The 11,965-nt window shown below is 61.3% G+C and overlaps 1 protein-coding gene across 1 annotated transcript in view; it reads right to left on the bottom strand.

Annotated features, from left to right (window-relative positions):
- Positions 1–11,965, bottom strand: part of COL22A1 (collagen type XXII alpha 1) — a 109,580-nt gene that overhangs the window by 87,345 nt on the left and 10,270 nt on the right. The window contains 3 exon segments of the mRNA XM_015561428.1: positions 943–1,066; positions 2,728–2,839; positions 4,530–4,604. Of these exon segments, the coding sequence (XP_015416914.1) occupies positions 943–1,066; positions 2,728–2,839; positions 4,530–4,604 (311 nt within the window).

Here is an 11,965-nt window from a genome sequence, read left to right as displayed (position 1 = left end):
GTGTGGGTGAGCACGTGTGGGTGAGCATGTGTGGGTGAGCACGTGTAGGTGAGCACACGTGGATAAGCACACGTGGACAAGCACGCGTGGACGAGCTCGTGTGGGTGAGCATGTGTGTGCCAGGTCAGGGTGCGGGAAAGCTGGTCTCCACGCGAGGGCCGGAGCCGCCTCCATGCTAATGAAATCCCGTGTGAAAGTACAGTTGGCACCCCCAGCTGGGGAGCCGTGCCTTCCTTCACACGGTTCATGGTTCGGGAGAGAACAGGGCAACCCAGAGACAAAGACGTGGCCCATGGACGCCGAAGCCGGGCCCTGGGCCTCGCAGAGCACAAAGCAGAGCCGCCACCTCACGCATCGGCGCCTCGTGCTGCGGCTGCGACGCTGAGGCCGGCTTCCTCTGGGCAGGGACGGAGCCCACACACACCAGGTGGGCAAAGACCCGCTGCCCTGCTTCAGGAGCGTGACACCCCGACGGTCCCAGAGGGACTGCGGGGACCAGCGGCATGGGTGTCAGGCCCTGCGCCAGGTGCGGCCACCGACCTGGGGTGGTGGGTTTGTGTCCAGGTCACGGCGAAGAACATCAAAACCCAGACGACCATTCTCAGGGCCAGGGCCACACACAGATCGGAACCGGGTCTGCTGACCCCGAGCCACTTTCTCCTCCTCCGTCCCGAGCCTCGCTCAGGCTGCGGCCAGACGGTGCCATCGGCCCACAGAGCTGCTGCCACGCCTGCGGGAAGCAGATCCTCACCCACAGGAGAGCCAGCACGCCACCCTCCCTGGGGGAAGCGGTGCCCGGGGGGGCGTGAGGTGTGACGCCCCCCATCCCCCCGCCCACGCGGGTCTCCTGGGCCTCTGTACATCCAGGCCCAGGACAGAGGCCCTGGGGGGCCCTGGGAGGGGCGAGGCCGCCCCAAGAAGGACCGGCTGCGGCCTGCGCACCTGCGGGATGCCGTACTGGTCGATGACCTGCCAGATGTACCAGTCTTCTTTCCGCGAGCTCTTCCGGAAACGGAAGGTGGTGACGAAGGCGTACTCATCAGGCAGGCCTTGGGGGAACACATCCCTGGGGGGACGGAGACAGACAGTGACTAGCGACCAGACAGGAGCTGCCAACACAGGCCATGCAGCCTGGTCCCGAAGCCCCGCCCACCGCGCCTCTTGAACACTTCTACCCCCACCCCCACTTACTGCCTCCTCCTTCCATCAGGGCCTCTGGATGGCCCTGTGAGGCCTTCCTGTGACCCCTCCACTGGCCCCTTCAAATCCACCCACAAGGCTTCCCTCTCCCCAGGGCCACCGTCCCTGAGGCAATCCAGGCTTCCAGCAGCTGAGCGGCCCAGCGCACCCTCCGCTGTCCCTGGCAGCAAGGCCCACCTTTGATCCCTGACCTGCCCGGTCCCCTGCCCCTGCACCAGGACATCCTCCTGTCCCTACAGAGTCCGGGCTCCAGCGGGCGTGGCAGCGGCCCCCATCTAGGGTCCCCGACTCCCTGCAGCTCCCCTCCCAATTCAGAATGGAGGGGTCCCTCACAAGGAGTGCTGAGGGGAGGGCGTCCTGATCTCTCTCCGGCTGGGGCGACCGGGCTGGGAGGGTTAGCTCCTCGCCATCTGGCTGGAGCGCGGCAGGCGGAGGCGCACACCAAGGGCCGGTCTCAGAGCTCGCCTCCCCTAAGCTCTCTAGTCCAGTGATGGCGAACCTATGACATGCGTGTCAGAGGTGACACGCGAACTCATTTTTTTGGTTGATTTTCCTTTGTTAAATGGCATTTAAATATATAAAATCAATATCAAAAATATAAATCTTTGTTTTACTATGGTTGTAAATATCAAAAAAATTCTCTATGTGACACGGCCCCAGAGTTAAGTTAGGGGTTTTCAAAATGCTGACGCGCCGAGCTCAGAAGGTTCCCATCACTGCTCTATGCCCCCCTGCAGACCTGGGCAGCGGCTGCCCGGGGAGCGCACTCGCACTCGGCGCTGGCTTCCCGGTTAGCTGTCTGGCCAGAGAGCCAGGAGGGGAAGTGAGGAGGCGGCCGGGTTCCTGGTTCTCAGACACGGAGACCCTCGGGGACCTTGCGCTTGGCCAAGTCTGGGCCTCCCTGTCCGATCCTCGGGAAGAAGTAGGTAAAGAAGACCTAGATCGTAGTTGTACAACAATGTGAATGTACTGTCCAAGTCCCTGCCTAAGCTGGTCTCCCAGGCCACCCCGGGCACCGGCAGCAGCGCCAGGCTCAGTGCCTGGGCCTCCTCAGGATCCAGGGACGCGGAGGCCACGGCCTGGACTTCCCCTCTGTCCCGACACGGGCTCCGAAGCCAGAGTTCACTCCCTCACTGTCTCCATGTCATTCATGAGTCCAGCTAGTCTGTGGTTGTCTCAACACACTTTCTTCTGATACCTCTGAAAGAACACACACGTGTGTGTGGATGTGCATAGAGAGATACATCTCTATATGTTATATATTATTCTATCTATATATTTATGCCTATAGCTATCTACACTATAACTACATCTGTTTCTATTTTTCTGTATACAGAGAGAGGAACTAAGGCTTTTCTTGGGAGATACACACACACACACACACACACACACACATATATATGGAATAACAAGGAAAAGTTCTGACAATGAGGACAGGAAAGGCATTAATGGCGACTGTCTGCAGGAAGCCAGTGGCCTGGCCTCGCCCTCTCACAAGCCCCGTCGCAGAAGAGAGGGCGCACTCACTCTGTCCTCTGCACCACGGGGAAGGACCCCATCCGGACGTAGGAGCTCTGCACCCCCTCCTCTCGCTGCTGCAGCACGTCCTTCACGCGGAACAAATTCATCAGGTCAAACCCTGTGGGAAGGCGGGAATGGGGTGAGTTTGGAGAGAGGAGCACGGGGACCAAGGAGCAGCCCCTGGCTCTGCAGAGGCAGCTGGCCCCCGGCCCCGGGAGTGACGGGGCTCCCCGGGGGAAACCCTGCAAGAACACACCCTGGAGCAAGCACAGCAGTGAGTGAGGAGAGGTCCAGCTCCCATTGCAATTCCCGTCCCAGGAAAAGGTGCGTGGGGTGCAGGCCCCGGGCCTCCCACCGAGACCGGGTGCGGTCCGAGCCCAGCTGGGGACGGAGGATCAGGGCCATCAGGGCGGTGGCCAGCAGTGTCCCCCAATGGGCAGTGACTCAGCTGTGAACACATTCACTTGAAGGTGATCGAGTTAACAAGGCGAACAGGCTGAGTCATTTCATGAGTCGGACAAAGAAAGCAGATGGCGCTGGCACCTTCTGGGCACTGAGCAGGAACCAGGTGCTGGAGGTTAGGAGGTGCTGATGGGGCAGTGGGGTGGGGGTGGGGGGCAGGGAAGGAAGCAGCTGGTAAGAGTGTGGGGCTGAGCCAGCAGCTGGATCCAACGGTGAACTGGAAATGGGGCCCAAGGCATCTCTACATCAGTGGTCACTGGCTGGCCCGGCCAGTGTGGCTCAGTGGTTGAGCACTGACTTATGAACCAAGAGATCACCATTCGATTCCCAGTGGAGGCACATGCCCGGGATGCAGGCTCGATCCTCGGGGGGCGTGGTGGGGTGGTGTTTGTGCAGGAGGCAGCCATCAATGATTCCCTCTCATCATTGATGTTTCTCTCTCCCCCTCTCCCTCTCCCTTCCTCTCTGAAATCAACAAAAATATATTAACGGAAAACAGTCACTGGCGGGGCTGCTCCCGAGGACTGCTAGCCCCTCCCTCCCCGCCCAGGGCTCCCAGGCAGCACGCCCACCCGCCCCCATTCTCTCAACAGCCCCCAGCACAAGAGGCGGGGCTGGCACCTCTGAGGCCCCAGCAGCAGCCCCTGACCTGGCAGGTCCCGGGATGGGGCGGGGACTGGCAGCGCCTGCATAACACCCCGTCCTGAACGTCCCCCCCGCTCACTGCCTGGAGGGGAGCCTGACCCGTGGGCATCACACATGGGCCAGACTGGACCCGAGGGTGGTGGCTGGAGAGGAGAAAAGTCCCTGAGGTCAGGCCTTGAAGTGCTTTGCAGGCAGGACGCCAGGCGCAGGGAGGAGGAAACCGAGCCCGTGGTTATCAGGATGATGGGCAGCCACCTGAGCCACGCCCGCCTGGCCCCAGCACCCCTGTCACCACGGCCCCTGAGGAGAGGCTTGGTCCCGTCCCTTTGTGCTCTCACCATCGATTCACTCACACATTTACAACTGTCACTCACCCGCCCTCACTCCCAGCGCCTGCGTCATTCCCTCGCTGGCCCTGCCAATCCCGCTCACTCACGCCCAGCTGGGTCCCCGCTCATTCCAGCGCCCGCACCACACAGTGACCCCCACAGGTCACAGCCCGGGGAAACAAGCATTTCCTGACGGGCAGGCGGTCTGTGGAAGGGTCTGGCCACCGGCACAGTTCAGACCGTCCTCGCGGCGCTTTGGTTAAAGACAGGCACGGGCCCCGGAGGGCGAGGCCGCCCTGCATCGGGGAGAGTCGGGCGCAGGTCCAGCAAGTACCGCGGCGGGGGGGCACACGTGGGGCCGCTTCCTCTCACCTGTGATTTCCCTGGTCCCGCCGTTGGTGTGCTTAAAGCGATGTCCTTCCACGCGGACGCTGGGGCACAGCACGTCTGAGAAGCAAGAGCAACAGAGAGGCCAGTGAGCCCATGGCAGCCACAGTCCCTCTGGGAATGTGACCTCACACGGACCCTCCCCACCCCGATCTTACAGCATGTGGGGTCCACACGGGTCCCCCAACTCACTGCATGGAGGGGTCCACACGGATCCCCCATCTCACAGCATGGAGGGGTCCACACGGGTCCCCCATCTCACTGCACGGAGGGGTCCACTTGATCCCCCATCTCACTGAACGGAGGGGTCCACTCGAGCCCCCATCTCACTGCACGGAGGGGTCCACTCGATCCCCCATCTCACTGCACGGAGGGGTCCACTCGATCCCCCATCTCACAGCATGTGGGGTCCACACGGGTCCCCCATCTCACAGCACGGATGGGTCCACTTGATCCCCCATCTCACTGCACGGAGGGGTCCACTCGATCCCCCATCTCACTGCACGGAGGGGTCCACTCGATCCCCCATCTCACAGCATGTGGGGGTCCACACGGGTCCCCCATCTCATAGCACGGAGGGGTCCACACGGATCCCCCATCTCACAGCACAGAGGGGTCCACTCGATCCCCCATCTCACAGCACGGAGGGGTCCACGGATCCCCCCCATCTCACAGCACGGAGGGGGCCACTCGATCCCCCATCTCACAGCACGGAGGGGTACACTCGATCCCCCATCTCACAGCACGGAGGGGTCCACACGGATCCCCCATCTCACAGCATGGAGGGGTCCACTCGGATCCCCCATCTCACAGCATGGAGGGGTCCAGTGTCTGGAGCAGATGCACATGTGAAGGAGGCCCCGTCCCCACCCGGGAGGAGCCCAGAGGGTCTACCGTGAGAGGGAGGCAGACGCCAAACCCAGGATGGACAGGTGACACAGGCAGGAAAGGGCATGGGTGCTGGGGGCTCCGGGCACAGAGCTGACTCCTGGCCCGGCCCAGCGTGGGGAGGGCAGGGGCCTCCCTGGGAAGCGAGGCTGGAGGTTCCTCTTAGAGCAGGAAGGCTGAGACAGATGCACAGACGCCACAGAGGGCGCCTCCCCGAGAAAGGCGCACACTTGGACGTGAAAATCCAAGTCAGCAGGCGCCCCTGACACGGTCCTCTGTGCCGGGACCCACCAGAAGGTGCCTCTTATGCACCTTAAGGAGCTGCAGGTGCAAATCCAGGAGAATGCAAAACTGCTGGGCCGTACGAAGGCAGCAAGGCAAGCCATGCAATAAAACATGCTTCACGATAGGGTACCCACAAGCGTCCTCATGACTCCTCGCTTAAAAGGAAAAGGCTGGAAGGACAAAGGGCTCTGTAGTTGTCCTATAAATCCCAGAGGCACCCACTCTGAACTTGAGAAGCCTGGGTCCCAGTGCGGGTTCCCCTACCCGCCTCCTAAGCTCTCGGTCTGGGTGTGCGGGTCGGTAACGTGGGAGGCCCTCCTGAGCACACGCGTGTCCTGGGGCTGCACTGAGGATGGGGCGAGACCATGCCCCGGACAGGACTGGGCTGCGGGGAGGCCCCTCCTAGCCCCGGAGGCGGCTTAGTATGGACACCCCGCCCATGGAGCAACTTGGTCACAGGCGATATTGTTATAACCACGCGTCACTAGGCACATCCGCATCCCCTCAGCTCCACGCGAAACGTCCTCTCCTCACCTTTGGGGCACAAGCGTTCGAAGGTGGGGCAGGCATGGGGGCCCTTGCCCCAGCAGTGAGGGGAATGAGTGAGGTCACTTCCTGATTTGGAAGGAGCTATTCTTTCATTTTTATTTTTGCTAATCCTCACCGAGGATATTTTTCCATTGATGTTTAGAGAGAGTGGAAGGGAGGGGGAGAGACAGAGAGGGAGAGAGAGAGAGATACTGATTGGTAGCCTCCTGCACATACCCTGACCAGAGCCAGGGATCAAGCCTGCAACCAAGGTACCTGGCCTTGACTGGAATTGAACCCGGGACCCTTCAGTCCTCAAGCCCATGCTCTATCCACGGAGCCGAACAAGCTAGGGCGGGAGGAGCTATTTTTAATGCTGATCCTAAAAGGCACCAGGGGGTCTGACGAGCCCCATGGCAGAAGGTATTCTGGACCCAGCACCGAGCTGTCTGTCGAGGACCCGGTCGGAGGGAGGAGGCAGGCGCTGGGTGGTATTTAGTCGGCTCCACCCAGGATGGTGGCAGCTGTGGAGTGGCGACCGATGGCTTTAACTTTGGCAGCCGGCCAGACTGACTGGCTGGGGAGCGTGCGTCATCTGAAGTGAGTTGACTCGGAGGTTCTAGCCTTGATTATGAGCGAGCCCCAGGGCTGGTGGCTGGGGCTCAGGCGGGGGGCAGGGCCACGGAGCCTGGTCTCCGCAGCCATCCCAGGGGACAGCCTGATTCCCGAGCCCCAGAGGACAGGGCCAGGCTGAAGGCCCCAAAGGCAGAAAAAATAGTCTCCCCGCAGCGTCAGCACTTGGCCAGGCCGCTCTGAGGAGCCAGACTCCCCACGCCAGCTGCCACCCCTTTGGGGACATCACTAAGCCTGAGAGGCTTCCGGGCAATTTATAGCTGCCTCCGCTCAGTCAGGACACATGGCTCCCAGAATACCCCGTCCAGCAGCGCCCCGGGCTGTGGGGCCCGGCTCACCTGCTTGGCTTCCACAGTCCCTCTCAGCCCGTAACTCTATCCCTTTGGCCGAGAGATTTCCATGGCCTGGGTAATGATCTATTTATTTCCGCATTAACGCATGTATTCTAACTAAACACTTATAGGGCTGCAGATACGGTCCAGGCACTGGGGTACTTCTGGGGACACACAAGAGGGATAACAGATAAGCCACCGTCTCTGCCTCCAGGGCCCTGTGGGCCGACTGAGGTGACAGCACGAGAAACATCTGAGCTGCTGCGACACCATCCGTGTCTCCTTGCTTCTCAGCCCCTCCTCCTGCCTAAGCTCTGAGAGTCTTCCTGGCCTGGAGCCCCCTACCCCCGCCCCACCTCCACTCAGTCCCCCTCTCTGGGTGAGGAGGCCTTCTCCCGCCCGTGTCCCAGGGCTGGGGTGCCCTGCGGAAGGCACTGGTGCTCCTGTCTGTCTCCCCGTGATGGGAGTCTGCAGACCCGGCTGGATCTCAGTCCAACTCTAGCTACACGGTCCCCACAGCCCCGGGTGGGGACAGGTCTGGAGCCCACGCAGAACAGAAATGACAGTGACACCTGATGAGAAGGAGACGCTGAGCGGTGGGCTGGGCCCCCTTCCAGGCATGGGCTTCCTCGCCATGTGGATGAGCCAGTGAGAAGAGCTCACGGGCTAAGGACTTCTGCGTGAGGGCAGAGACTCCCTGAGTGGTCGGCCTAGCATCGCGTCCCAGCGCCTTCCTGGCTGAAAGCACTTCTGTGCCGAATGGCAGCGTTCTCGGCCCAAGGAGAAAAGCTGTAGCCGGCTGGTCTCCGACTATTACAGTGACGCCGACGCCCCGTCTGTCCAGCCTCCCTTGCAGCTAGGGATGCGATGTGACCCGTTCTGGACGAGAGAACGAGTAACAGACGTTTGCATTGGTTGGGAGAGGGGCGGCTTCTTAAAGAATGCTGGCTCTTCCCAACGTAAGGGGTAGACAGATGGGAGATTTGGGCAAGTTTATGTCCCCTCCCTCCTACTTCGAAGGCTGGCTGCCATGTCTGGGGGATTAAGGGCTAGAAGAACCGAGGGAGAAGGGCTCTAAACCCCTGGCGAGGTGAAGGCAGAGGGAACGTGAACTTCCGTTTGTCTGAGCCACTGCCGCTGGGTTTCCTCTACTTGCGATGGAGCGTGCTCCAAACCTGCAGGCCGGGGTGAGCCAGGCGGGAGGGTGGAGGGTCGCCGCTCCTCCCTGGGCCCAAGGACAAGCACTGGGGGTGGTGAGAACAGGTCCACTGCTTCTCTGGGTAAGTGGTTCCCGCCAGACGGTGCCGCCTTCATCATCCCAGTGAACATGGGCTGATCGGGTAACGGATCCACAGAGGAGGCAGCTCGGGATTGAGGACCGGGGTCGGTTCTCAAGAATCACAATGCGCCTGCAGTGAGTTCCCGTTAGGGGGCATTTTCCTCCTTGAAAGCAGGAGCGGACCCGGATGACTGCATCCCTCACTGCCTCCCCCTGACATGCGTTCCCCTCGGTCTCTGGGTAAGTAGAGCGTCCTAGATGCCTGGAGAGAAACCGGCTCTCACCTCCCACAGTCGGGTTCTGCTTCCCCGGAGCCTCCCACCGAGGCCAGGCTCGGGCGAGCAGAGCTGCCGCCCCAGGGGACACACCAGGAACTCACTGCGGTTTCTCTGGGGAAACGCTTCAACTCGTCCTCAGTTTACCACATGGCAAAGGGGAGGAGGGGTCTGCACATTCGGGGAGGATGAAGGTTTGCACAAAATGGTCTCTGATGTCCTCCTGCTTTGCGCGACACACCCACGGTTCTGTCTGGAGAACACACAGCCGGAGGCCCTGGCTCTCAGCCAAGGGTGCCTCCAGTGAGAAAAAAGGAGTGTCTGAATTTAAATAAAGGTCCACCTGCCTCTAGAATCTGGGCGTAGAAAAGGTGGCCCCAGACCAGGAGATCAGATGGGCAGGACCATGGGAGGCAGGGAGCGGAGCCTGCGGGCCGGGGTGCAGGGAGAGGATGCAATCACTGCCCATCCGTCACCTCATGGCAGCCGCTGCTGAGGGCAGCTCACCACAGACAAGATGAGGACATTGCAAGTGGGCAGGGAAAAGGCGGAGGAGGGAAGTGGTGAATCAGACGCCGGCAGATGCAGGGCACAGCTCCTCCGCGGCTCCCTGCCGGCCAGGAAACATCCACACATTCCCACTCGGTAGAGCCCCAGACGCTGAGGCGGGCCCCGTGCCAGGGGTGATATGAACAACATTACAATCCCGGCACTGGGGACCATGTCCGTCCTGCTGGGGGTGGAGTGGCCTCGGGACCAGCAGACAGACATGCAGGCAGCCTGCTTGCACCAGCTGCTGATTACCTTAACACTTAAGCCAACCCTCCCTGCAGCCTCGCACGATAGGGCTCCTGTTCACAGACACGGAGAGAAAGCCAGAGCGAAGTGAGGAAGCAGATCGCCAGAGGCCACAGGCTAGCAAATGGTACAGTCAGAGGCTGGCCCCACCGCCCCCGCAGTCTCTCCAAGGTCACCTGCCCAAGGTCACCCAGCCCGTGGGGCCCCAAGTCTGTCTGCTCTGAAGCTGCATGGACAGACAGCCAGCTGGCGGCCTCCTGAGAGCCCCTTTGCCTCTGAACGGCCCTGACTTGTGCAGGGGCTTGCTCACCTGAGCCGACAGAAGCCGGTGTTCTCTGAGTCGGGCCGCGTGTGCCCACTTACACAGAGCTGGGAGCCCCGGGGCGGGCAGACTGCAAACACACCCGCCTGCCCGCCGCTGGCACCAACCCCAAAACAGGTCCCCGTTCTCTCTCATGAAAGCCACTTAGATGTTTCAACGCACCACGTGCTCCTCCCAATCTCCAAATGTCTCCAGCTCAGCCTCCCTGCCCCCAGCAGTGCCCTCCCCAAGAGGAATGGAAAGAGGTCTCATTGGAGCCGCAAGAACCTCCGAGCTCGAGGGCAGAAGCTGGCGCTCAGAGAGGTTAAGAAACTCATCCAACATCACACAGCTAGCGAGTGGCAGAGGCAACAATTGAATCCAGGCCCTGGGGCTTGGGCATCGAGCACTGGGCCGTTATCCTACTCACACAGCTGGCATTGGAAAGCAGCCTGCGTGCAAATACAACAACACACAGCCAGCCGTGGCCAGTTCCACTGTCCCAGGTCGCACACAGTTCTCATTTAGTCCTGCCCCAGCCCTGCAGGGCGGGTATTCACCCTTCACAGGTGCACACAGAGGTTGTCAGGCTGCAGAAGATCAAAGACTGCCGGTGGCTGTGCCCCAGGGTCATGGTGTGGACCAAGCGAGAGGAAAAGACCACCCAAGGTCAGGTGGCACCGCCACCTCCTGTCCTAGGACCTCCCGGAGATTCCTGGCCTGCGGCTCCCTTCTAGGTCGAAGGGCATCGGCACCCGCCGCCCCCCCCAGCGGCCCCACGTCCCCTGGCTGATGGACTGCGACCCCCAGCTTTAGGCTGGAGGGAGGGTGTGGTCAGGTTGGGGGATGTTGGTGTGCTTCAGAGGCAGCCTGCTGGACAGTGACAAGATACTGTTAAAAAGACATGTCCCTCTGGACCTGCTGACAGCTGTGAGCACGGGTCCGAGAGCCGGGTCACATGTCCGCGACCTCAGGAGGAGCTGGTGGGCGAGGCCTGTGGGCGGGGCTCCGACAGAGCTGAGCCCTTCCTGACATGGCTTGTGATGGGAACGTGTGCCGACTGGTCTGGGGCCTTGAGAGACAAAGGAAACAATGACAAGGGCCATGTCTGTCTCCCAGTCCCAGCTCACGCCTGCTCCCCGGTGGAAACTGAGCCTGAAACAGGAGAGTGGGAAGCAGGGTCACCTCGGTGTGGGAGGAGGAGGTCTGGGCCTGCAGGCCTCACCTAGACCATGCCAGCTTCTCCTTCTGTGTCTGTGTCCAGACCCAGAAATAGGTGTAAACATTTGTGGGGATTCTTCCCCACCCAAGGTCATCCTGGCGGTTAGATGGGATAGAGGGCAGGAAGTTGGCAGGACACCTGGCATCTAATACATGCTCATTGGTCCATTCATTTGTTCAGACAACACATATGTGCCCAGTGCCCGGCGGTGTGAGGAGAAAACATGCAAACGCGCACTCGAGGTGGCCCTGCCCACTTACCTGGCGCTCACATGCCAAAGAGGGTAGAGAACGAACAGAGACAGACACAGAGAAGCCAGCTGGTCGCCACAGGGTCAGGGCTGTGGATGAAATCCGTGGCCACGTGAAGGGCGCTGGGGCCAGGACCCACTCAGACCCGAGGGTCTGGGGAAACCTCTGGGCTGAGCCACACTGGAGCGGAGAGCTACTAGGGGAACCAGCCGGGGAAGAGCAAGCAGGCAGCAGGGTGCAGCCGTGTCCCAGCCAGAGCAGAGCCCTGAGGAGGGAGGGGAGGGAGGGAAGCCCCCGTCACCCGGCTGAGGGGGGAGGAGAGGGTGGGGAGGTGCTGGTGCAGGAGTAGTCTGGGCCTCACCCAGGCGGGGTGTGGAACTCAGGGCCACGAAGAGATGGCATGCCCATGTGCAAGGTGTGCTCTGGAGGCCGGGCAGAGGGCAGGGGTGGGTACCGTGTGATTTCCAATGTCCCGGGGCCCTGGGGTCCCCTTTCCCTCCGGGGGAGTGTCCCAGGGGCCAGGCACCAGCAGGTGTCACCAGAGACTGCAGGGACCTCCTGTGGGAAGGGCTCCTGGCTTTGCGGGGACAGTGGCCAGTGCTAAAGTCTTGGGAGGGGATGAGAGAGAG

Source organism: Myotis davidii, unplaced genomic scaffold (assembly GCF_000327345.1).
Source record: "Myotis davidii unplaced genomic scaffold, ASM32734v1 scaffold30, whole genome shotgun sequence".
In the NCBI taxonomy this organism is placed as follows: domain Eukaryota; kingdom Metazoa; phylum Chordata; class Mammalia; order Chiroptera; family Vespertilionidae; genus Myotis; species Myotis davidii.
Note: the sequence above shows the minus strand (reverse complement) of the source record. Positions and strands in the feature narration are given on the sequence as shown.